Below are 26,300 nucleotides of genomic sequence, written 5' to 3' on the forward strand. Positions count from 1 at the left end.
ATTGATCAGCACCGTACGTACCATGGCACCTACACAAGCCAACTCATTTAGGACTGACGAACAGACGCCGGTAATCGGCATGATGTAGGATGGGCGGTGATCACAATGTGGCTTTCTTGCATATGAAAAGTCAGTAGTCGTCAATGATAGTTATTCCAGTTATCTTTGCATTTAGTATCACATGTACATAGAAAAACTCAATGGAACGACATTATGTATCTTTCAAACGATTACTATTATTTACATTGATCTATACACACGGTATACAATTTCTACAAATTTACATTTTTACAAATTACATACGTAACGCGAATTGACATCAACTGGTGAATTCACTTTTCAAGTTTTATCCGACATTGGTTTAACGGCAATGGTATCGTGTTACTTAAAGTTAAACCAAAATAATCACACAGCATTTTTGCGTATACTAAACATTAATTTTGATCAGGACTATTTGGTACTCAATTCTGTGATCAGAAAAACAGATGATTTTCGACAGAATTTTTTTCCGTAATAAATAATGACCAACCCTGAATATTCCTGTTCCAGCTATACTATTTCAAACTTAACAATTTTCTAAAAAATCTCTATCCCATATACAATTTGCACATAATGTATCAATGATGACGAGCAATGTCGCACCAGAAATAAACTGTCAACAGCAGCACAATGTCATTTTTTTCAGAAAATGTGTCCGATATTTCTGATAAAGTTTCAACGAGGCTAGTGTCTTTTTGCAACAAGTTCACAAAATCACTGAATTATCTCCCGAAAAGCAGATCAAGCGTTCCCCGGTCGAACTTCTTCTTTTTCTCTTCCGGATCTGGCTTCTTCACGACCTTGACCCCGGCTAGCGAACGTACCTCCTCCGCCGTCATAACGTGCTCCTTCCCAGACTTCTCCAGGGCCTGTTGGTACTTCCGTTTAATCTCGAGCAGCTCGACAATATGGTCGTCATCACCTGAAGGAATTTCTTGTACTACTTTCGATGCCTTTGACGTCTTCAACGATGTCTTATCTCGTTTTTCCTTCTTTGGTTTCTTGGCTTTTTTCGGTTTCCTCGATTTCGTTTTCCCCGACTTTTTGTTGCGCGTGGACTTGTTTTCTTTGTCTTCAGATGTTTCCCTCTTGGCGGACTTTGTTGGAGTACCTGGAAGACATTAATAGAGAAATGATGAGTTATGGTTGAGGTCATCTCCTGAAAACAGGCATCTTCGTGACTGAGCTTCGTCCATCTCTGCAATATCTGACACCAGCCTAGTACCAAATTACCCAATCACAGCGCTATTTTTGAGGAACTAGAGTGCCAAACATGCTGTTGATATGAAGCAACTATCATTCTACCATCCTTCTGACAGCAGTTGCTCATGTTAGTAAATGTTCCAAAAAACGAACTCAACTCGATTCTGATATACTGCTTCCGCTGAAATAGAACACTGCTGTCCTGAAGTGTATGGCTTACCTTTTATACACGCCGATGTTTTGGACAGCTTGATGATCTCTCCAACCGTTTCACAGGCTTTCTGGTATGCAACGATGACGTCACATTCGCAGTTGATGCTGCTGGGCTTACATCGGCAGACACGATCAAGGCAAGTTCTGGAATGACACAGTGAAGAAACAATGAGTAAATGGTAAGAATAACTAGACTTCATGAAGATCTAAATGGACATGGCTTTAAAGTACACTTTTGTCGTCAAAACTCATTGGAAGAGACAATGAGAGTGCGACGAAAGGCAGCAACGTGATATATAAACTCGTTGGCTGTTGAGTATGATTTAATCTGAAGTGAAACATTTAAAGATTAAAAAAAACATATGCTTACCTGTAATAGGGATCGACCTTGACCAGCTTTCGGCACTTCTTGAACTCGTCTTGCTTCAGAACCATACACCGGGCGTGCGCTTTGAGCCTCTCCTGGACGTTTCCGGTACACACTGTATTGTCCTTTGGTGCCATCCATCGGTCACACGAACACTTTCCACCAATACGCCACGTGCTGGCGAAGGCAGCTTCCTTCCCGTAAACATGGCCGTCACGTCCCGTCGTGTCGTCTGCTGAAAGCCCGTTAAAGTTCCCGCACAAACCACTCAACCTGTCCTCCCAGATCTTCGAGACGATCACTTGCACGTGTCCATCATTAGCGTAACGTATCTTCAAACCAGACATCATGATAAAGTCCACAGTCTCATTGTTCTTTGTGACACGGAATACGTCCTTGACCTCATACGGCAGCTGCACACGTGTTTTGTTGACCTTGACAACGAGTCCTCGCTCAATAGAAACGGACAGCATGGCCGTTGAGTTGACCTTGACGTAGATTTGAACCCTTTTAGCACCAATCACATCCGGTGTAAAGTAACCATTTTGGAGTCGGACTACGAACGTATTCTCTTCCGTATCTTTAGTGAGGAGGTACTTGCAGACTCCGTCGTATTTGAAATGGTGGTCGTCGAACGATTTGTAGGCGAGGGTCTTGGAGCCGGCTTGGGAGATGGTACAGACGGCCTCAGCATCAGCACAGCGTTGACAACATTCACCCATCTTCTGGACCAACACTTGATTCTGAAATACGAAGTAGCAAATTTAGCAACAACTCACATTTCCATACATTGCCTTCATAGTCAGCATCTCAGTGAAGAGTAATACTAGCTATGCTTCGACAGAAACGACCTGTCACGAGGTAGCTCCATTGGATTGTGATTGGGACATTGTTGTCGTGATTGTGACTTTTGCCGTTGTAAGATTGTGACATAAACTATAACTTACGTTGGGACATTCGACTACGGGTTTGCATTGCTGGGAGTAACATATGACCTTCCCTCTGGTACAGGTACAGTTGGTGCAGGGGGACTGGCGCCATGTAAAGCCATGCTGGAAGGGAAAAGAACGGATTAGCCTATATGATACCCTTGAAGATAGAAATACAGATCAACTTATGGTCGGTCATTCATTAGGAATCACACATTTTTGCTGTTTTAAAGCAGAAGAATGTCTCTTGACAAAGTCAATCCTGTCTCCAAGAGCCTTGCATTGACAACATCACTACCTCGTCAGCGTACGGACCACGTAGCGATGCCAAGATGTCAAATCCATGCGTCTCAACCAATAGTCAGGCCTACCAAATCGTTGCATCCACATATACTCACCTCAACTACCCTCTCGTCCTTCAAGCAGGTATTGACTTTCCTCGCATCTCTCTTACAGGAGGGACAGCAGCTTCCTTTCTCGTGGATCTGATCACCCTTCACGCAGTCCAAGACCGGGCAGGCATTGCGCTCACATAGAGAGGAGCCATCCTGGAAGAAAATAGCAAATTCGTGGTAACCAAATTCGAATTGAGACGATTTCGTTGCCGAAAATGAAGTTTGAGGTTGAAGATAAGAGCATACAAGTGTCACCATTCCTACTCAGTGAATCTTCGTCGATCCCTCGATACATGTCCACGGCCATGTCGATTCATGTGCATGTTCACCATGCAACATTATTCAAGATCCGTCGTGAACAAAAGGTAATAGAAGGAGAACAATAGGAACGTCAGAGTGATTAGGAAAACTTAAACATCTGATTTTGGCGACTGAAGGCGGTATGGTCGTAACTTAGCTTTCGTACCGATCGCTTCATGACCAGCGTTGCTATTCTCCTCCAAACACCAAAGGAGATGAATATTCCAAACACATCTGAGCTTTAACTTAATGATGGTGGAAATGAGACGAGAAATAGAAGTTTGCTCACCTTGCATTTGCAATGTGTACACTTGTCAGGCATGAAATCCTTCCCGCTGTCGTAACTGATACCACGGAACACACACGCGCCGTTCTTGGGGTAGAACACCTTCTCCGAACCTGCAGAAAAAAGATACTACATGACACTCTCTCAGTACGAAACTCATTAGACTTTACAACAGACCTTCAGAAACAAAATTTATAGAACTCCGTGTTCAAATGTTCAATTATCCTCTTGTTAGCAGTTGTTGTGTGTACCAAACACCATTATGATCTCATTGGTGTAATTAGCTTAATGCGTAGACGATTGGGCAAAACTGTTCCAAACTTTTGCAAGCTGGTCTGCGGTCTGAAACCTCATGGGACACAAGTCCTTTTGATGCAGTACCGCATAGAAGAGGTAGAAAAGATGGGATTTTCAAAGTTTACCTTCGCAGTATGGACAACAGTTGAATGGGTCGTTCACTATCATGGAGTGCGGGCAGTTCAAAATGGGACAAGCTGGTTTTGAGCAGGACAGTTTGCCACTCTGAAATATGCAAACACAAGATTATTAACAAAGTTTTTACATGTAAGGAAGGAATTGCCAATGGTGCTGATTGAGTACTACTAAGTATCATGTTGATACGAAGACAGCTTATTCAAAAGCGACATTATTTCGTTTCTACACCTAGCACTGACAAAATTACATGAAATATCAAACTCACCACACAAGTACACGTAGCACAGGTATCTTCAGTAAGGCTGGCCGATTCTCCGTCTCGTACGAGCTTGCCATCGATGAAGCAGTCGCCTTTGATGGTGTTGGCAGTGGGACAGACGGGACAGCACATACCAGGGACCTTCACGGGATTCGGGCAGGTCTTACACTGCATGGTTGATTTAGTAACAACACCAGCCTGAAATAAGCAAATGAAGATGTAATTGATGAACAAAGGTTGTCAAGCGCCGTCTTGTGGAATTCGAATAAGAATAGGGTGACAAGTTCGAAAAGCAGTCTGAACAGGGAGGTCCTAAGATTTATCGAGTACGTTGCTTAAATCGAGTACGTCGCTTTTATATCACAAATGAGCAGGGCGGAATGAGTACTTACTTTACATTCCAAGTTGGTGCAGGAATCTTTAGGGTCTGTCCACGTCTCATTGTGCTTGTATTCGACGCCTTTATAAGTACATCCTGAAAAATATCGGTACCATGCAGCTCAAGTAATTGAAATAATTGAAAATTGAAATGATGGTTTTTTTCTTTCAGTAGATTAATTAACAGTGGGGTCATTAACTTTGCTGACCCTTAAGAATTGAGAACACCGAGCTCGTCGTTGTGACATTTCAACTGAAATTCAATTATTCTGAGACAGTCTGGAACATTTTGCTTACCTTTACATACGTCACAGCATGTATCCGCTGTCCGTTCAGACATCACCACGTGACACCCTTCCATGGTCGGACATTTGGGGTTGGAACACACGACTCGCTTGTTCTGAAGGTGAAAACAGAATGCACGGTGTAAGAACATGCAATAGATCTGAAGGCGATGAGATAGATATTCATATGACATTATACTTCACTTTTTAAGATGACGTACACAAGGAACATGGCACGTGGCACTTGTTAAATAACATATTTATCAATTTAACATTATTTTTTAAAGGACATATGACTCGCACTGTAGACCGGGACTGTAGACTAATGTTAGCCCGAGCTTGCAAATGACGCGCAGGGATGGCCGACGTTCGTCGGATATGCGAAAATAAGCGAAAAGAGGGAACATGCTAACCTTGCACTTGCATCGAATGCACGAGTCTGCGCGAAGAGGCCCAAAGATGGCCGAATCCATGTATTCACCTTCATTCTCGCATTTAACCGTCACACCTGGAACAGGAAGGAATATATATGAGAGAGGTTTAGAAGTCTCAAGTGAACTTGTGCATTTAGTGGGAATTTTCCGACAAATTATTTCAAACCAACAACGTTCCAATTTATACCGTAATGAAGCTGACTTATTTCAGTATGCAATGGGACACGGCAATGCATAAAAAGCTTTTTCGTAAACGAACCATGAAGCAATGGGAGCAGAAAGATCATGATTTTCGTCAAATATATCGGGACAATATATACATATAAAATGGAATCTGTGAAATTAAAAATTAAAATTCGGAATAAAATTGGTACAAAAATGACAAGTAATCTTACCTTTCACAAAGCCTTCAGAATAATCCAAAACGAGCACAAGTAGAATTGTCAAAAATAACATCCGAATAGAAGACATCGTAATGAATTAATAGTTCCTAGCACAATCTCAAAGTGATGTCAACTCGAAAAGAGCAATTTGGTTTCTGCCCAGACTTGCCCGAAAAAAGCTTATATACCCCCACTCCAGACATGAGGCCCTCAGTTTGGGTCCCATTGGCCCGCCCCTGTCCTCAAACGGCGCCGACCACTCACGGCGTGGGCGCAACGTGAGCACAATTAACATCTTAACTCACCAGCTTGAGTAGAAGCAATCCCCGCCCATCAACGGAACAATGGCCGAGATGAGAAATATTAATGAGAGACAATCAGTCCTTGATTGTAATTAGCTAATTAACGCTAATTAACTCCGTGATGCTGTTGTTTTGTCAACAAGCCTGGTGAGGTACGGGTAGTGAATGAAAATCACCCGCCCTATTTCGAGCTACTCTTTCGAGAAGATTTGAGGTAATTTTGCAAAAAGGGTCTGAGTTTCGCTCAAGTCTTTAACCTCAACCGAGGTGATTCCGACGAAAAGAGGTGATTTTCGATCACTTTTTCTTTCTCTTACTATCAAAACAAATTGGTCACTGAGACGATTATGAAAGCAAGATATGAACTCTCATGGCTTTTATTTCTGAGTAGTATTTCTTTGTCATTCATGACCTACATATATTTATACACTATATATGAAGTATGAAAAGTATTGCCAATTGCTAAAACCATACTGATTCGATTCTTCACCGGGCTTGTAGGCCTGTTTTACCAGGATTTTCAGGATTGGCAGTGGTAAACATCGGCATATCGAAGGTATATTGAGAAGCTGTTCGCAAAGTGTCAACACGCAAGAGAAAAAAAACTGGTTTCATTTAAACCCTACAAACATATAGGTTGGTATCACCGGTGACAGCAGAATGCCTATGAGTTGACTTGTCTTTGGCTTCTCCAAAACTCCTCATGTACATTAATTTCATATCAGTGTCTTCATGCAGATGCAACGCCCGGGAAGCATTTGGATGCAAAGCATTTGCGACAAACGAGTGGCCGTACGTAATATTTTAGATAGTCTGAATATATACTAATTTATATTTTATTATTATTATTAATGGCAGCGTTTTCTTTGGAATAATAGGTATCCGATTTACTCTAATCTAGCTTTATTTACTTTTGAGACATAAAGTATGAAACAATGAAGTCCTGGTGACTATGTTTTCTTTGTAATAACCATGTCCTTTCTTCCACTAATCTCGATTTATTTTTTAACTACAAAAACTAATTCAGACGCCTACCTCCACGATTTGCCGAATTCACACAGTTTACAAAATATTAATCCCAATTTTGCTTGCTTTTTCGATCTATTAGGGCCTACTATCCAAACAAACCAATTCGGAATTCTTCAAAGCCTTTTGTTTTAAGAACGCGAACGTTAAAAGTAAGCGTGGCCCAACAGGGTCAGAACCAGATTAGGTCTACTCAGAAAAAAGGCCTACGTCATACAGTAAAAGAAGTTACATGTAGGGAGTCATTCAAAATCAAATGGGTACAATTTTTGTGTCACCTGTCAAAAAGATCCACCTTTATCATAATTCCCATGGTCTATCACCTATGGCGTCACTTAGAGTCTAGCGGGTTCGGATGTCACTGTAGGCCTATTATATTCTTATAGCCAAGAACCGTTAAGCTGGCGAAGAGCTAGGCAGTACCATGGTCTATCACCTCGATATTAAGTTCCGTGCAAACATGGCGTTAGCGGGTCGGGATGTCATACTTCAAATCCGTTACATTTTGATCTGTCAGTTCAGTCTATCACTCAAGAAATGTCTGGATTCACGCGCATGGCATTTAAAAGGCCTACGCAGTTCGTTAAATATTCTCAATTTGTAATTGAATTTAAAATCTCCAATTGCGAAATTACATACTAGATATTTAACATTGCCGTTGTGTAGACCTTGGAGGAATGATATAATTCCTCCAAGTGTAGACTGATCATTGTGTAAACTGGGATCAACTACATCGCTGGGAATTGATTAAAGAGGCCACATATCTGAAGAAGATCAGCGATGAAACATCGCTTAAGTAGCTTGGTGCAAGCTTGGGGAATGGCCAAACTATTATAACTCAGCAACCCCGTACCCCATTCGGTATGGCATAGGTAAGGCGAACGATTAAAGATGCCGCATATACGATTAGGTGACTGATAAAGATCAGCGAAGCATTAGATTACATCGTGTATCCTATAAAGGTCCAAACTTTTAGAAATTGTCAAGCACTTTATGCATAAAGCTTGCCACATGGCACAACTGTTCGAATATACAACTGTTATGGATATCACTTAGCTTATATCTTCTTTGATCTAACGATACGACAGTCATGCCTGGTCTCAATATTGCACAATGAAATATCTGTAATAATCGAAGGAGTATTCATTGCCGACAAGACACAACAAAATCTTAAAGGGTTTCAGAGCGTCCGAGTTGTTGATGGTCAGTTTCCCTGATACCTGCTTCCTCTTCCTGTTATAACGGGAGGAGACCCTGAAGTTGGTAGAGGTCTCTATCTCGTTGGCTCTGTAGATGGTGGTGAAGTCCTTTCTGTTGGGAATGAATCCGAAGATGGAGTCAAAGAGGTAGAACTTGGCGAAAGGTCGCGGCGAGCCTGTCCCGCCACATCGGAGGCGGATAGACTGGAAGAGAACATGAAACATTGAGGTTATGCCAGACCGTTTAATATAATTGAACATACGTAAGTGCAGGAAAATATGTGCTACGTCGCAAATCTACACCTTGCATGGTTTAAAAGTTTAGGTGAACATGTATTGGTGACGCGGTTCAGACTTTCGATAATAAATTGGAGGTATCAGTTGTCACGCACAAAACTCCGAAAGGGCGGAGCTACATGTATGATGTGCTGAAATGACAGCTCCAGCCGAGTTCATCTGTAATTATCAAGGTCGCAGTCGGCTCTTGATCTCCTATGGAATGTTGGGATCCGTCGCGAATGGAGCCTATGGTTTCAGAATCAGGTTCATATTTTTCTGGACTGAAGTATAAGCTACGATCCACTGTCTGCTTACCCTTTGGCGTCTGACAGATATCGTCCTCGCTTCCGGTGAGCGCCGCACCATTTTAACCGGTTCGTACCAGCGAATCTGGAAGTCGACTGATGCCTGGTTATCGCCGATGCTGTTACACGTATAGTTGTTCTTGCTTCCTTGCTTTACACTAAACGCTTCCCCTGTCACAGTTTTTAGACCAAAAACCAGCGAACTTTTTCCGAGTGGGATACGTTTGGAGCCGTTCTTCTTGTAGGCTCTCAGCCGGGGTGCGCGCTGGGAATGTGCGAAGCACGTCACAGATGGCCGCCATAGCGCCCACTTTGGAAGCGGTATGATGGATGTTCCGTCTTGATCGAACGTCTGCGTCCGGTTGAAGATCCAAGCGAGTTCGTTGTAGACTACAAAGGCTGGTGGGATCTTACGCCGGCTTCGGAGGTCAACGAATATCTGCAACAGCGCCATGGTGTGGTATCGGTAGGGGCCACCAGGCAACCAGTACGCCGTCTGCTGAGACACGGAATACACACCGGCATCAGTCCTCAGCCATGGCCGAAACTTGATATAAACGGTTAAGTTAGAGAAGCTACCGGAGTTCTGAATGTATTTAGTGTAGTTCAAGTTGGGTGCACCGAAATTGTATCGAGTTATGTTATTGAAGCGTTGCTGGAGGACAAGGCTGTCCCCGGCGCGGTGAAGATGACGAGAAAATCCATAATGTGCCGTAGCGTCGTCTAGTTGGTTCTCTATCTTCAATGTCAAGGTCAACTCCTCACCTGGGCCGACGATATACAGTGGTTTCGGCACCTCCAAAAGGATAGGCAATTTTATTGTGCCGTCATGGACAAGCTGGAGGGTGTGGATGTTCAACGTCAACACAACGGTTGTGCATCGATGTTCAATGCTGATTCGGGCGTAGACCTTCTTCTTGGGATCCAATATAGGACCGCCCTTGATTCGAAACTTGGTCGAGTTGTTTTCCTTGAGAGCAGTGACTTCAAAGTTATCATCACCTGTTAAGGAAGAAAGCAGAGTGGCTTTATAATCGAGGAACGCGTCGACTGGTGTTATGTAAACGAGTCAGTGATCATCAAGCTCTGAATTTAAGCAGTGGTTTATAAATTGTTCTTTACCTTCATCCGGAACAAAGTAATACAGCGCAGTATTCGGCCAGATGTCGTAGTACTCTCGAATGATCCAGGTCAAGGTCACTGGATCTTTTGTCGTCATTTCCGTTTCCGCCAGAATCTGAACACCTCCGTCCGTAGCGGTTTGCTTGAACCGGAAGTTGTCGAGTCTGGGGTACTCGATTCGACCGACGCAGCTTCCATAGCTGTTTTGCTGAAGAACAATGTAGAATGAACAGTGAAGCTAGAAGAGCAGATCATCATGACGAATTGTGCAAGATGATTTACGAGGTGTGGAGTAACATGCTAAAAGGATAAGCCAGAGGTCGGTCGGTCGGGGGTGCGAATCTTTTTTAATTGGCGAATGAAAAGGGCTTAAACTTTCAGCTGGAGATGAATTCTGTCACATCAGAAACAGAGCGAGCGCCAAAGAGGATTAAACGTAAATAGTATATATGTCAAGAAAAGTGAGCAATAGATATTCTACAGTGATACCTTTATATCGATTGACTTTATTCCTTTTTGATATATTACGTGGTTGTTCCAATATTTGAGATAGTGGTGCAGCGATACATCGGAACAGCAGGAACAAATCAACGGCTTGACGATATTCACGTTGCCTCAAACAAATCAACATGAAGCAAGCAACTCACCGTCAGAAGTTGGAACACACAGAGAAGAACTAGTCCTTGCACATACATGACCACGGTATCACGGTATCACGGTGACAAGGTGTATAATATGTCTCAATGTTATTCTAACGTAACCAACACGAGAGATTTTTCTGGGATACTGATTACTAATTCTTTTAACTATGATTAGCTATCATTAACCCAAATAAGCCTTGCAGTTTGAATTGATTTAACGCTTTGTTGTGGTGGTGGAGTGTTGTCTTTATCAAAACTGAGCTGACCGAAACAAAACAGAATGTTTTGTTTGTATGTGGTACATAATGTGCTTTATATTGGTCGAACTGGTGCTTCAGACTGGTGCGAAGACGTAGAAACTACGTCGTAATTCATGTGGTGCATATTCATTGTATCTAGCAAAGTTAAGTGGTGTATTTAAGTGTTGTAATAGCATTCTGCGATAATGACGTCACTGCAGCTGCTGCCCTCTATTTCCCCATCGCTGCATTACAGGCAATGTCGGACAAACATGCGGTTTCGTAATGGATTCAGGCTTTCTAACTAGGGCAGTTAGATTCAATCTGGCACATATCCGAGTGTTGGAAATACTATATAATTGTTCTAAATATTTCTCTCTCTGACTCTATGGTATCATTCATGCTAAAAACAATGCAGGGTCAAAGATAATTGACTTTGAAATAAGCTCAAATGCGACTGTCACGTGACTAAAACGTCATCAATATCTTATTCAAATGACCTTGTGAGCTATAAATAGTAACTTCGCGGAATGCTATTACATGTACAGTGGAACCCCGGTCGGCGACCACACCGCTATGACGACCAAGAATCGTGATCAGTCGACAGGAATCAGGGGGAAAGTCAAGAGGGTATCCCAATCCATCGAGTCAAAGCTCCGTATCCAACTGCACCACCGGGTTAAATCAAGAGCTGAAATATTGGACCCCTCGTTACCTGTATAAACAGAAAATTCAATCTACATGTAAATGCAGATCGATCAATCGCCATTTAATCAGTGATATGTATGGTAACTACTGTCATACAATGATTTATATAGGCCTGCAACATGCTAGGGCACTTGACCTTTTGACATTAAGTGGCATTTACCTTACGAGGCCAAATCAAACTTATACCCATGCATGCGATCGTTGATTACTTTATGTTGTGGCGAACATCGCAACACAGTTTGTGTTTCCCGCAATCACGCAGCCATTATATCCATTCTCCAAAGCAGCGATAATATTCAATAATACAGTAGGACCGCGCTATCACTGCGTGGAGTATGCATTATATCGTCTGCTTGAGGAGGAAATGATTGAAAGCTTGCTCGGAGAGGTGGTCGTCTGCAAGTTCGGAACTGTCGTCTGCTGAAGGAGCTTAGTTGCGAGAGAGGTAGGGATATCAAGTCACCATACCCGTATGGTTATTTACAGTCTACATAGACCTAGAAGTTTGGACTCTGCACATGAAGTGATGGTTTACTTCGTTGATAACACCGAGGTCTGTAGTTTTTCGTCGTCTGCTGTCGATGCGTGAAACGTGAATAGGGGAAACAGAACGAAAAACACTGAAATATGGGAAACGCTGACAGATGTTGGAAAGCTGTAATTGTCAGCCGTGATAATATTTTGAAAAATCTAACGACTCACATCGGTTCGTATTGTAACATTTGTGAAGCCTTCTGTCACTAGTCGAGGTGATAGGGGGCCTATACATAGCTAGGTAAGCTGTTCTACTTTATTACGAATAAATGGCGATATGACTATAGTGGGAGATATAGGCCTACCTGTATAACATGTACGCATCCGTATGCCTATGCGCATAGTCAAAACACATTACTTCTGAGTGTAACTCAATGTCCTGTGCTTTGTCTGTGGAGGCTAGACTCCTGAATCAGGTGCCTGAGCTCTATTTTACAAATCCTATGTGAATTTGTATCAACAGGAATAAAGCCTTGTGGTATTTTTTTGACTCATCATTAGCATCGAAGGCGAAAATTTACAGAATTCCCTTTTTCAGTGGCTAAACCGACTCGACTTGCCTTTCTGCGCCATCGGTACAGACCAACACAGACATCATGGTCTTCTCCAAGATGCGCCAACTCTTCCGGACCTACCCGCTCATCAGCAACATGGTCATCACCACCTCCATATACGGAGCAGGCGATGTTAACCAGCAGACTCTGTTGGGGACAGAGAAGTACAACTGGCCTGGCACAGGCCGGATCATGACCATAGCATTTTGCGGCTTTGGACCATTTTATTATTACTGGTATAAATGGCTGGATGGGTTCTTTCCAGGGAAGGCTGTTCGAACTGTACTCCCTAAGCTATTCGTGGATCAGTTTGGTGGCTCACCTCCTTGCCTGTTTATGTTTTTTGTTGGTGAGTACCAAGCAGTGTTACTGGCAGTTTCTCCCTCTCCTCCTCCTCCTTCTTCCCAATGATCATCAAGGTGAGTGTGACTGATCAGGACTCGCTGAACATTATCAAACGCGGGGCAAGGAACATATATCGCTCGCGGCAATGACTCGATTCGTGCAGTTATTCCACGGACGAGCAGTGGACCGATCTCGTCCTGTCGCCCGGTACACGAGAACAAACGATGGGGCGGTCCATAGTCGATCTCTTCTACTAATCTTAATTTTTTCGTTTTTGAAATCATAATTCAGGTACCAGTATACTTGAGGGTAAAGAAGACATATTTGCCGAATTGAAGGAGAAGGGTTTAAAGACATTTGGGGTAGGTACAAGTTTAGACGAAAACGTCTTACATGTTGGTAAAAGTATCTCACGATAAGATGAAATATACGTTGGTGACCGTGTGTAGTTTCACGAGACTTCACAGCATAGCCTAGGCTTTCAGGTTGGCCGGATCGGGGCAGCAGGTCATCAATGCCGTCAATGATGATAATGATGGTGAAGATACTGATGAAGATACTGATGACGATGACGATGACGACGGTGATAGATTTGTGCAGAAATGCTGTACAGTCCTCGAGTTTTCTCTATGGAGAAACGATAGGCCCACGTTTGCGGACCCATTTACTGAAGTTGACTTCGACACTGTTCCTTTACAGACTGGTTGCGTATTCTGGCCGATTGCCCAGCTCGTCAACTTCTTCCTCATCCCGCCAGCGTTCAGGGCTGTCTATGTCAGTGGTGCTGCGTTCGTATGGAGTAGTGTTGTATGCTACATCAAGGCTCTGCCTTCTAAGTCAGAGGTAAGGAACAGTGTTGGCAAGATCCTTTCCTTACACCACTTATCAGTGCCACAAGTACAATGTATTCAGCCTAAGGTTTACGTCAGTGACAAGTGTCCCTTTAGTGAGGGAAATTTGCTGGCAAACCCCCATTACTTCATCCTGAATTCCAGTGCAACACTCTGTATTAATGAGTGTGCGAGAAGGACGAATACGACTGACTCTGGTATTCGAGGATGCCATCACCTCGGAGAAGACTTGACACAGCTGGTTGCGAGGCGATGACAAGCAACCATCAACAGGCGATCGGTTCGTAAGTGTCGGGGAAGAAGGAATTCTCTTTCACTGTCGGTCACATAAGCTTACATGTTTTCATTGCAGAAAGCATCTGGTAGCGAGATGGAAACCGGGCAGGAAACACAGTCGATAAAGGAAGACTGACATGAGAATAAGGAACTATTTGTAATGGTGCTGTCTGTCTATACGTCTTCTTAAACACGTCACGGGTACCACTTGTCCCAGATTGGACGCCGGGAAGCATGATTAGGAGAAGAAGACAGGATCGGGAGTACCTCTTCGAAGGTACCAATGACTCGACTGCCGAACTGTCCTGGAGTGCCACTGCCTCGATAAATCTATATGTAGGCCTAGTCACTGTCGTCACAGATTCAGAGCACGTTAAAGGTACATCATGTACGTTTTGATTGTACTGAAACTATCCTTCATACCTGTAGTTTCCCTTCATGTAGTTGTATGAAGTTGAAATAGTGATTATTGTTAGAATGTTCATATTCTGAATAAATCGAAGCCTGGTGGTAAACTATTTGCTGAGAGTGTTCTTATTGTGTTTACAGTAAGAGTAGGAGTGGAAGTCAAGCAGACGTAGTTGGAAGCTATCATAAAGATAGCAGTTGTAGATATGGGAAGTTCTAAACCAATGCTTTTGACCAATTATACTTGGATATACAAGCTGTACCGATGGTCCGTCTAAATTGCCCTTTTCAGACGAAAAGCATTCACTTGATTATACTCGTGTACAATTTCTGCATTTTATACACGCAGTGTACTTGTTTTTCCATATAGGACAGCAATTATCATTCGGCTACTACCCACCAGTACTTTCCCAGGCAATAATGAAACAAATTGATCAATTAATGACATGAATGGTTAGGCAGAGCTAACGTTCTGATCGTAGGCCTACTTGACTTGAAAGTTTATGGGCCAAATTCATAAAGGGCGTTTAGCTTAAAACAGTGTTTAACTACTGAATAGACAGATTCAGGTCCTTCATGTAAATCTTCACCGAATATGAATAGGCCCTGAAACTGATCAGGGAGAAGTTACACTCGTCTAACCCTTAAACGCCCTTTATGAATTTGGCCCCAAGAGTTTATACATTTATGCGTATATTTGGTAAAACACTGCACTGTAGAATATCCGTGTTGAATTGAAGAGCTGGGTTTTTTAAGGGAACTATAGGCGCCATGGAACTACATGTTCTAGTGAGACCCATGACTTTCAATACTTCAGAGAAAACAAAAGCGCATATTTAACAGTCTACTCCGGGACACTGTTCTGGGACATGAACACTGTAAAACTGTTACACCGGGCTATGTGTATGTCGTTGGTTGGCCCTCAGGAATCTTTGCCAACTCTCAAATCTTCGTTTAATCACAATTAAAGAAAATATTTGTGCTACTGAATGAGTTTTCTGAAAGGGATTGGTTTAACATTGCGATTAGAGATCTCGATGGCCCATAGATAGGGGTCCTAACTGCATGACCTGTCCCAGTCCTACATGCCAGTACGGCATTTCCAAAGTTTCACTCTTGCAGAAAGCCGCAAAAAACTATTTTATTCATTAAGCACATTCTCTTTCAAAATACTCCATGTTTTGTAGAAGTTGAGCGAGACTTCATTTTGGCAACACTGATCGAAAGAAATGCCTGATTTCGCAAAGTCCCGTTTTATATAAACGGAATCAGCTTTAATGGATAAAGATTTTTTAAGTTCCTCTTACTGACCAATAATCCAATTTAACGTGTGCCCCCGCTAGTACGAGATCAATATCCCCTAACTCTATTCCATAGTTACAACATGGGTTACGGGTCGAAATCCCAAGGCTTATAAGCCCGAGAATGTTTGCAGGAAACGATTGTTTTAACGTCAACGGAATTCTTTCTGTTTTCATGGCCGGAATATGAAGAGAAAGGTTAGTAGTTCACCATTGGTCTTGATGACTCCGAGAAGCGTCAGTGACGCTGACATTGTTGTCAATTCATTAACTAATCATACATGTATAGCCTAAGATTAATCGTAACATAACGTCTCATCGACGTTAGCCAAGTTAGAAAAGGGTTATGGCGCGACTCAGTCGGCCTTCATCCTTATTTTCCACAGAAATCATGAACTTTATCATACATGTAAACGTAGATACATGTTCATGAAGGTACGTGCATAGCCTAGGTCATTATCTGACACTGACATATCATACATGTATTCATACAACAAACCTACTCTTACACATAGAAACATAACAAGATGTCAGAGTAAGAAATATATAAGATAATGAATGCATGTTTTTTGGTTTTTTTAGATTGATCATTGTTGCCGGTAGGCCACGTACAACCGCAAAAACCAAGATGGGAGACCATATGGTCAGCCTACACAGCGAGGGATCGTCCGGGTCTAGCCTACGCACCCAGGAGCACCTCAGCGTCAAGCATGCCCTGCCCAAGACTAGAGTTACCCACACCATTCTTCACGAGAACGTCAGCCAGGACAGACAGCTGGGGATGGTCCTAAGGACCCTGAACAACCGGCAGAAGAAGTACGAAGGTTTAGCATATCAGACGAAGAACACGTTCCTGCATAGACAGAAACGGAAGGAGGAGAAATGGAAAAGGGAGGACACGGTGAGACTTCAGAGTATGAAGTTTCCGACCATCCGGAATGTGAAGTCTGAAGATCGGCCTGGGAGCATGTTGATCATGTACCGCAAGCCCCGTTACCCTATCACCGAGTCGGACGATATCAATGAGGCCAAACCACCCGATCTGAACGAGTTCTTGCTCCCTATCATGGAGATCACGCCCGAGAAGACAGAGATTGTAACACATCGGGAAAAGACGTTCATTACAAAGCTTCCGCCTGTGGTGAAGGTGGATGAATTGAAACTCAAACGGTTCAATACGTATTGCGGGACGGGATTTCTTGAGAGGAGTTTGCCTGGAACTTCGGAGCGCTTTCGGAGGCTGACAGGATCACTTTCAGACATTCCTGCGCACTTTGAGGATCAGGAAAGGCTGCCGAAGCGATACGATGAAACCATTGATGAAAGTGTTAAAGGTAATGGAGAAGATGGGATCGTTGACGATGGAGAAATGGATGATGTATCTGATGAGGGCGAGGTCAAGGCCAGTCAGAATGAAGTGGTTGATGAAGTGGTTGATGATGAGACACCACGTGACTGTGACGACACACCACGTGATGTTGATGTCACGCCGCATGATGATGACGGCGCTTATGATGGTGACGATGAAGCCCCGTACGATCCTTCAAAGGTTAAGACCCCCGAACCATCCCTGTATCGAAGGTTGAAGATTGATAGGGACTGTATGTTCCCAATGTTAAATAAACTCACAAAGTCGTCATCTGATGGCGCACTCTTGAATACACACAAAGTGAGCGGGGAAGGTAAAGCTTCTTTCAGGAGACTTAGTCAACAGGTTGTGCGAGATATCAAAACTAAAAGTGTGAAGGATTTGTCAAAGCGATACGGCCTCCTGGCAACTGTGAATGCGCGATACCGGAAGTCATCCGATGGCATGAAACCGTAACCCCTCCCCTCCGTCGCCGTGGCGGCAGACTTGAAACTGACGGCTCAGGGGAGACTTTACAGTAATGAATGCCTATCTCTGAAGGCATGCGAGTGTTCAACCTATTAGAAAAGGGGATTGGAGATCAATTGCTGTGATTATGTATACGTGTAATACTTAGTGCCTTGATTGAATAAAGAATGATACCATGAATTGTTTTAACATTTATTTCGAACATGAACCTACATATATATTGTCCGCATAAGCATGCCGATCCTGGCTAATCTTTCCTCAGACGAAACCATAGCGATTTCGCCCCCAGAGCAGCCTGTCATATAGAATATCGTTGGTGCTTCTCAAAACCCAGGCTCATAGTACCTATTGTGAAGTGCCTTCTTGTTGCTGACAAGAACACACTGGAGTTCAGGCCGCCACACCTTTACCGGCGCAGGCTCCTTCGATAAACAGGTGTCTTTCTCTTTGATCTGTTTCGTAGAGTCAAGCACAACATGACGGTGAAACACCGGATCCGTGAAACGATATTTAAATATCGGCAGAAGCGCGTTTTGTCGCTCTGTCGAGCGTAACGCGTGGAGCTTTGCTATATCCTGCTCTTCTCCAAATGACTTCCCATCGAAGAAAAAGGAGTCTTTGCTCGTCTTTAAATCAGTCGAGGACAGCTTCTCCTTCCTGCTCTGATGTGACAACGGGCTGTCCGATATCTCGGGAAGGGGAGGCACAGAACTGAACCCACTTAATGAACTCCGCAGTGATTGAATCGTCTGATGCCGTTTTTGGTTTTTGACATAATCATTCATTGGTTCCGATTTTGGCCCTTTCCGTCCGTCAACTGTCGCTGTATTCCAGTCCAAAGCGAGTCGCATCAGTTTGATATTCGTCCTCGTGCTTTTCGTCTTGTCGAATGTGAGTGATTGAGATGTCTCGATGTGTTTCACAACCTTCCCTTCCTGGATTGGTGTCAGCTCCGACATGCTGATGCTTCTGAAGACCGATAGGCGTTCCTTGAGCTCCCACAGGGGTAGTTTTGTCCTGTTGCCCCTAAACCCCGCGTTTGGGGTTGAGACATATGCCATTCTCAGAGTCTTGCATTATTCTGGCCTCCTGCGCGACACACAGGCCTTATGCTGTTACCCACAACATTGTCCAGTGGTCCTGTTCAGATCCGAGGCAGTAATACATTGGAACAACAACCTAATCTACCAATACAAAAGTATTAATGATCCCTTTAATAAACTTAATAATGCTTACAGCAGTAGCTCATAGCGCACAAAACCTTTCTCGAATTATAATGAATTGTATTGGATTACCCCAAGTGCATGATTATCACAGTATAGTAGGGGTAGACAAAACAATACACGGGAAATGCGAACGTAGCTGCAATAAATCCCGTGATAAACACTGTGGAGAAGACATGGAGACGCATGTAAATTATGTTGTCCTTCTGATAACTGGTTGTTTACAGGTTGGTCCCGGTGTAGCAGTACTGAATTCCCCCATGGGAAAGGTGTCCTTCCCTATTGTATGGTGAGGACGACATAGATGACATTCCGTAATTCGGAGATTAAATTCAAGCGCTTTATCGCGACTATACTCTTATCTTATCCATGGGGGCAACCCATTAGAGGACAGATCAGTGCTTGCTCTGGGTGATGGTGAACTGGGGGAACAATCCATCCTGAAGACAGATCAGTGCTAGCTCTGGACGATGGTGAACTGGGGGAACAATCCATCCTGAAGACAGATCAGTGCTAGCTCGGGCTGATGGTTTATTGGGGGAAAAACCTATCTTGAAGAGAGATCAGTGCTAGCACGGGGTGATGGTGAACTGGGGGAACAATCCATCTTGAACACAGATCAGTGCTAGCTCGGGCTGATGGTTTATTGGGGGAAAAACCTATCTTGAAGAGAGATCAGTGCTAGCACGGGGTGATGGTTTATTGGGGGAAAAACCTATCTTGAAGAGAGATCAGTGCTAGCACGGGGTGATGGTGAACTGGGGGAACAATCCATCTTGAACACAGATCAGTGCTAGCTCGGGCTGATGGTTTATTGGGGGAACAACCCGTCTTGAAGAGAGATCAGTGCTTGCTCTGGGTGATGGTGAACTGGGAGAACAATCCATCCTGAAGACAAGCTTCAGTGCCAGCTCTGGGGGATGGTATATTGGGGGAACACTCCATCCTGACGACAGATCAGTTCGAGTGCTCTGCCTGTCTCATCTCTCATTGTGTTGGGAAGACAGTGGAGTGTAATCTGTGAGACAACTGCATATAAAAAGACACTAAAAATGATGTTACTCACAGTATAAAACTTGCTATTTATTTTACATAATTCCATATACAATATGTACATCTAATATTAGAACAAACTATACAAGGAAATAGACAATACATATACATACAATCAGACCTGTTTAGCAAGCCTGATTTACATTATGAAGGATTACATGAACTTTTATACATAATGAAGCACCATAAACAGAAATTCCTAAACTGGGAAAAAAAGTTCATTAAAGAAAATTTGGTAATTCACCAATTTTGCATGTGTAGCACAATCTTCAATAATAAAGAGTCGATAAGTCTTTTCATTTGACATCACATGATATTCATAATGCAGTGATTTTGTTCTGTCAAACATAATGGCACTTGATGTCATGTCTCGTCTCTGATTGGTCAAGAGACAATAATTCAACAAGTCACTGCAGGAAGGCAATTGGCACTCAACCAATCACAAATGCCCTGCCGAGAAGCAGACATCCCATAATACTAAGAAAATATCTCACATTTGATTAGCCGTTGGAGATACTTGGAACCAATCCAGTTAGAATGATACAAATGAATGATCCCAAAGATGGAAAATTATTAAGACAACTTACAATAACCAACATTGTAATGACTCAACCTCTAGATGAAAACTGGGGTCATCCCTACTCCCTATGCTGCCAGCTCTTCAGACACCATTGTCGCTAATAAAAAATGGCAGACCAACTCTAGATCTAACACATGAACACGATTCCGCTGAATACCTCGAAATAAGCTACATGAATGCGTGGTTATGCCTTATGTACACGACATTGAAAGATTTCTGAAGAGGTGCCCATATCAACCCTTTCAAAGACACCGACAAATTGGTTTAGAACCGTTATCACCACTATCTTGGTGGCACTCCAGGCAGAAATCAAAACTGCACAACAAATGCGGACGTACACACCTGTCCACATCCATCCCCACTTTAGAACCTCACCTTATGTGGGAAAGGGTTTACATGGGCTGAATTGTACAGTGCCTTCTAAAAAGTTAGGGAATAAGTTTGGAGTAAGAAAGTGCTATGAATTTATCACTCTTAAAATCCTTCTTGCATTAAGTTAAGACTTGCATCCATAAAATGATATCGCAGGCCTTATAAGGTCCTCTCAAAGACACTTTCCTGAATGAACTTTCTACATGGCAGCACAACGTCTACAAATCAGGTGCTGCCCCCTTTGAAATAATCCCCAACTGTAAACCAAAACATCTTTGCTGCATTCATTTTCGTGACTATCATGACTGGCCTTCTAACCACAACAACAACTTGAACTTTCGGAGCTTTCAGTACTTTCAAATTTGTGCAAAGATTTCTTGGAATACATTATAATTCATATTCAATATCACAGTCATCGTCTCTTTAATATGTGGCGCTATTCGCCACTTTCACTTTCGAGGAATCATAAGCAACCATTCCCTTTTCAGCTTACAGAGAAACAAAACATCATGATCCTTATCTCTTATCTATCCTGGTCATCTACTGAGGAAAACAAGTCCTCTCATTTCGGGGTGAGGCAGGAGGTGAGAGGTCCAACTTATAGCATCCAGACTAATCTGTAACACTAGGCAACTGTTCTGTACAAGCATGAATGGTGCAGACACCTATCTGCAATGTTATGTAACTTGCTGTGGCCCACCAGACTCCTGCCTATGGACACCCTTTAAGCCGAGAGTTTTATCACAAGCCATACATACAGGATGTCACAAAATAACATCAGAAACTCGGGCGAATTTCAAGCAAAACTTTAGGCAAACATTTTTGATTTTTATAGTCACAAAATTGGGAAATTATTGCACTAAAATCAACTTGTCTGCATAGTGAAAGGTCTATTTTGGAAGCTTCCGAAATATTACAACATTTTGAGAGGAATTTACAATGTATGCATATGTTAGATATTTTGATAAGACAGTATTACTTCAATGACCACTGATGCAATTGAAATTTGCTAGTTCTCAGAATGAGAACAACCTCAATTGAAACTACATGTAGAAAGGTATAGCACATCCATAGAATAATATAACTTTATAAAAGTCACAGTCTCCAATTATCGACTTGAAAATGTTCCATTGACATTGAATGATACTACACCTCCTAATGAATAGTAAACAGCTCAGCATGACCTCAGACTTGAATCATATCTCCAATGAGCATGACCTCAGACTTGAATCATATCTCCAATGAGCATGACCTCAGACTTGAATCATATCTCCAATGAGCATGACCTCAGACTTAAATCATATCTCCAATGAGAGATGCATTAGCTGGAGACGTGTGCATCTGATGAAGACTCAACTGCCCCATGGAGAAGATGTCGAAGAACACCATTGTCCAGCTGAAGACAAGGCCGGGCCTGCCACGTGCATAGCTGACTGGTACGAGACCATGGAATGGGAAATGATGGCTTATGATTTAGGCTCTAGTCATACGGCAGACACTTGTTCACGCTCACCTGCAAGTGGGGAAAATAATGACAGGATACAGAATTAACGAGGCTGTATGGTAGGAGGGCTAAACTATGTCTCAACCGGTCCAACAGTTATGACGAAGTTAAGGTTAGGTTCTGTTATCAGCTGTGGTGACTGGATTAATACAAGTGTCACAGCATGTCCACACACCAGTGTACATTGAACCTCTCTGGCTCATGTCTGAATCTTACTCAGTGTACGAGAGTCGCTTGATTTGAAGATGTTAAGGAATGTTAGCATGTCTGGTTGACCAAGTAGCTAGATCGTGTTTCAGTTTGCTTTAGAACAATCTCTGACACCCAGGCAATTGCCTGGTACTGAAACCAACATCCCGAGACAGTAGTTCTATATCGGGTCACTAGGTGTCACTTACCCTCCTCATCACAGCAGATTGTCACTTGCTCCTCTGAATCTGACGATTCATAATGATAGTACCCGCCCAACACCCCTTCATGAGAATGAGCTCTGCCATGGTCTGCGATGTGCTTCCTTCGATGAAAGTGCTGCTGAGTTGCGGAGTAGTAATCAGGGGGGACAGGTGGCCTTCTTATGACGGGAGGTCTCATCTGTGTGTATTGCTGTGTGATGTAATGGCTGTATGCTGAAAGACCAGAATGAAAACTGTTACTCAAATGTACATAGGCTAATCTTGACAATAGCAAGTTGCAGCAAATAAATCATCATCATACGCGAGAGATTTTTTGCTTTACTAAAACTCGCTAATAACAAGTACAACAAATTCTCAAAGCTAAGTGACTTCTAGAAGGAGTTCTGGTGCTTTTTGGGGTGGATTTCTAACCATTTGACCAGCAACAAGAGCCAAGAAGAAGGATGGGAGAGTCAACCACAGGACGTTGGTGACAACTAACATCAACATTCTATCTCTTTTTCCCCCTATTAGCACATATTTACAAACAGAACATCTGGGACTACAAGTGGTCAAAGCTATTTACAGCCACATCTAGTTAAATGGCACATAGACCGAACAATTCAAAGACATTTTCGTTGGTCAATTTGTCAATTATTTACAAAATGTGAATGAAAAACAAGGAAACAGAAAATACAAACTAAGGTCAAACAGAAAGTGAGAAAAAATTGTTGAACTCAACAGGCAACGCTTTGAGTAATGAATTGGTTGTTGATGACTGTAGGTTTGGAAGACCAGGGCTCTTTTTGCCAGATAGCAGTTGCTTTCAGTCACCTTCGAGGGAGGGGAGATCGTGGTCAACTCATGTAAGGTTCAACAGGCACGGAGTATTCGGGGGTTGGTGGGTGAACATTAACTATTCATGCAGTTTCTCTTGGTGCTTTTCTGATGGTCTTTGTGAAGAATTGATGGAAGCTGACCGGGACAGAAAAATAATGGCAAAGGTACGTCCCGCTTTTGATGGTTAAACCAAGTAAGTAAGCTATATACTAATATCAGGCAGCAGCATGAGTCTATCAAAACTACCTATCAATTATCTCATTTCAAACCACCAATTTGATGGTTCAATGTCACAACTATGGTGTTTCTGATACAAAGTTGACTAGGGTGTGCTCATACAAAACTTAACGAAGCAAAACTCAAAATCTACAAAAGCGCAAAGCAAATAGCATTGGAAACAAACAACAGCAAATAAATAAGGGACAAGACCAGGCTCTGGTCAATGCTTGGCCAAGAGTATCCACAGTGATGATGCAACGAATAGGTTATTTACAATTCAACACAGATTTTGTTATTTGACAGATAAGGCACACAGCAACGAGCTCTGGAAAGAACTTTGAAATGAATGCGTAAAAATATCTGAAAAGGTTCAAAACTACTTTATAACTAGATTCTTTATAATCACCCAATCAAATTAAATCAAATCTAAAACCATCATTTGGATGAAAATCAATGGTGTTAGTCAATATTAGTCAATTAGTTGTCCAAGATTTAGTATTTAATACACAACATGATTATTTTTATATCAAACTTGAGGTCATCGCTCTGGGATGATTGTCTTCAAAAGCTTTTAACCTCTCTAAATGCAACACTTGACAGAAAAGGTCCAATGGTGTTTTCCTGTCCAAAAGGTGCATAACTATAGAGATGTGATACGGTGCTAAAGTGCAATCAGGTGTTTGAAAGAAAGTGATCCTTTTCCTAAATAAAGGCTAAAACATGCACCATAGTTGCCAATAGTTCATATTTTAACTCTCCAACCAACAACTTTTTGTTCACCGAAACTCTTTTTATAGTAGTTCAGTTCAGTAAATACTTCACATTTATAAAGACTGAATTCTAAAACAGAGTGTGTTTGTTTCAGATTGAGCTCTTAGCTAACAAAACGATCTGAGGGGCAAACTCGCCAAAAAAATGTCTTCAAAAATTTGCTATGAATTCCCAAGTTCTTTCCAGAGCACATTACTGTAGCTAACTGCAGGCCGGCTCACCTCTGGCAGATGCGTTTTGAACAGCAATATCGTACGATGGTAAGGGAGGCCTATTCGGACATGGCTGAATTGGATATGGGTGCACCACTGCAACATAAAACCCATGATTACCGATAAGCTAGCCGCTACGCCATCTCAAGTTTACACCATTTTTGCGTTAACATTAAAAAATGATCAAATAATTCTTCTCAAATCAATGAAAATTTGATGTTCAATGTTACTCAGATTGAAGTTCCATAAGTTACCCAGATAAAAAATTGTTAGATTTGTGCACAGTTCAGCATGATACATAAGCACCACCAGTGGCAGAAAAGGCAACTAAGATATGTCATTTTGTACTTTCCCCAAGGACAGTCCGGGAATGCACACACATGCCTTGATTCAATCAAACTCTACACAAACATGAAGAGGGTGGTGCTAGATTGGTTCCTCTTTCTGCCAATAGGAGACTCACTCCATAGGTAAGAGAGCAGTGGTGGTGCAAGGAGCTACAACTCTGGTAGGTGTGCTTATGTAGTAGTGCTGAAAGAACTGAGACACATGGCTCACATAGAACAGGTTGTGCTCTTTCTCGTTTGGAACTGTACGTTTCCATAGAAACACATAAACATGCCACATGCTTTTAAAATCATTTAAAATCAATTGAAAAATCTGAAAATTAAACTTTCATAACACACCAACCCTGTGATAACACCAACTTAAACCATTTGGAAAAAAATGACCCACGAGTTGAAAAAAATAAAAAAACGACAGTTAAAGCAGAAATGTTTAAACCAGATGGCAAAAAGGAGCAAAAAGATTCGACTGCACACAGAAACAAAGGAGAAGCATGATACAGGGAACATAAGCAAAATGGCCCATGAGGGCATGAGGATACACATACAGGCTGCATGGTGGAGGAAGCACTTGGATTATGGGCAAGTGGTAGTCCTGATACTGTAAACATGGATATGATACCAATACTTGTACAGCCAATTGTCTGCTCCTTTATTACAGATTCAATGTCCCGTTTCAACTGGAGGCCAAAAATCGCATCTGTGTGCCCAGTACGGTTCTAATAACCCCCATCGCTGCCAAACCACGACTGTGGCACGCAAAATGCGCAAACTTGAGATGGGATGCATAAAAAATTGTCGAGAATTGAAATTTGTTTTTAACTGATTGAGGTGTTTTTGTTCACTGGAGGGACAATTGGCAATTTATTTGTAATACTGGTTCCATTCTGATAATTCATATCCTAAAGCATGGCAGCAAGCAGTATGTAGCAAGGATGGGAACAAGGATGGGAAAACT

At 42.4% G+C, this 26,300-nt stretch overlaps 5 protein-coding genes across 20 annotated transcripts in view; 2 read left to right on the forward strand and 3 right to left on the reverse strand.

Moving 5' to 3' along the window:
- Positions 1 to 761: 761 nt before the first annotated feature.
- On the reverse strand, positions 762 to 5,993 carry LOC135496741 (BMP-binding endothelial regulator protein-like). The gene is made up of 12 exons (XM_064786221.1): positions 5,918 to 5,993; positions 5,502 to 5,596; positions 5,102 to 5,204; positions 4,819 to 4,901; positions 4,433 to 4,624; positions 4,155 to 4,254; positions 3,736 to 3,845; positions 3,150 to 3,299; positions 2,770 to 2,874; positions 1,826 to 2,565; positions 1,463 to 1,599; positions 762 to 1,150 (listed from the first exon to the last, which is right to left on the reverse strand). Exons 1-12 carry the CDS (start codon positions 5,991 to 5,993, stop codon positions 762 to 764), a joined length of 2,280 nt encoding a protein of 759 aa, XP_064642291.1.
- A 587-nt stretch (positions 5,994 to 6,580) lies between these two features.
- On the reverse strand, positions 6,581 to 10,851 carry LOC135484005 (uncharacterized). Its single transcript, XM_064765053.1, has 4 exons — positions 10,786 to 10,851; positions 10,139 to 10,346; positions 9,027 to 10,018; positions 6,581 to 8,636 (listed from the first exon to the last, which is right to left on the reverse strand). Exons 1-4 carry the CDS (start codon positions 10,831 to 10,833, stop codon positions 8,334 to 8,336), a joined length of 1,551 nt encoding a protein of 516 aa, XP_064621123.1. The 5' UTR covers positions 10,834 to 10,851; the 3' UTR covers positions 6,581 to 8,333.
- A 1,125-nt stretch (positions 10,852 to 11,976) lies between these two features.
- Positions 11,977 to 14,804, forward strand: LOC135497614 (mpv17-like protein). 2 transcript variants are annotated; one of them, XM_064787420.1, is made up of 5 exons: positions 11,977 to 12,171; positions 12,799 to 13,163; positions 13,451 to 13,521; positions 13,859 to 14,002; positions 14,363 to 14,804. In XM_064787420.1, exons 2-5 carry the CDS (start codon positions 12,857 to 12,859, stop codon positions 14,420 to 14,422), a joined length of 582 nt encoding a protein of 193 aa, XP_064643490.1. In that variant the 5' UTR covers positions 11,977 to 12,171; positions 12,799 to 12,856; the 3' UTR covers positions 14,423 to 14,804. The 2 variants fall into 2 exon arrangements, with proteins under 2 accessions (XP_064643490.1, XP_064643498.1); XM_064787428.1 differs by lacking the exon at positions 11,977 to 12,171 and adding an exon at positions 12,273 to 12,501.
- Positions 14,805 to 16,630: 1,826 nt separating this feature from the next.
- On the forward strand, positions 16,631 to 17,908 carry LOC135497626 (uncharacterized). Its single transcript, XM_064787442.1, has one exon. The coding sequence runs from the start codon at positions 16,636 to 16,638 to the stop codon at positions 17,818 to 17,820; it is 1,185 nt and encodes a 394-aa protein (XP_064643512.1). The 5' UTR covers positions 16,631 to 16,635; the 3' UTR covers positions 17,821 to 17,908.
- Positions 17,909 to 20,113: 2,205 nt separating this feature from the next.
- LOC135484021 (rap guanine nucleotide exchange factor 6-like) overlaps positions 20,114 to 26,300 on the reverse strand; it is a 73,133-nt gene continuing 66,946 nt past the window's right edge. For 11 of the 15 annotated variants that reach the window (XM_064765174.1, XM_064765089.1, XM_064765069.1 and 8 more), the window contains 3 exons: positions 25,008 to 25,094; positions 22,963 to 23,190; positions 20,114 to 22,573 (listed from right to left, as the gene is read on the reverse strand). In XM_064765174.1, coding sequence (XP_064621244.1) covers positions 22,545 to 22,573; positions 22,963 to 23,190; positions 25,008 to 25,094 — 344 coding nt within the window. In that variant the 3' untranslated portion in view covers positions 20,114 to 22,544. Of the gene's footprint in view, positions 22,574 to 22,962; positions 23,191 to 25,007; positions 25,095 to 26,300 lie in introns of those variants that run through there. The other 4 variants (XM_064765140.1, XM_064765108.1, XM_064765100.1 and 1 more) reach the window with 3 other exon arrangements.

The sequence above is a fragment of the Lineus longissimus genome, chromosome 1, assembly GCF_910592395.1.
Source record: "Lineus longissimus chromosome 1, tnLinLong1.2, whole genome shotgun sequence".
In the NCBI taxonomy this organism is placed as follows: domain Eukaryota; kingdom Metazoa; phylum Nemertea; class Pilidiophora; order Heteronemertea; family Lineidae; genus Lineus; species Lineus longissimus.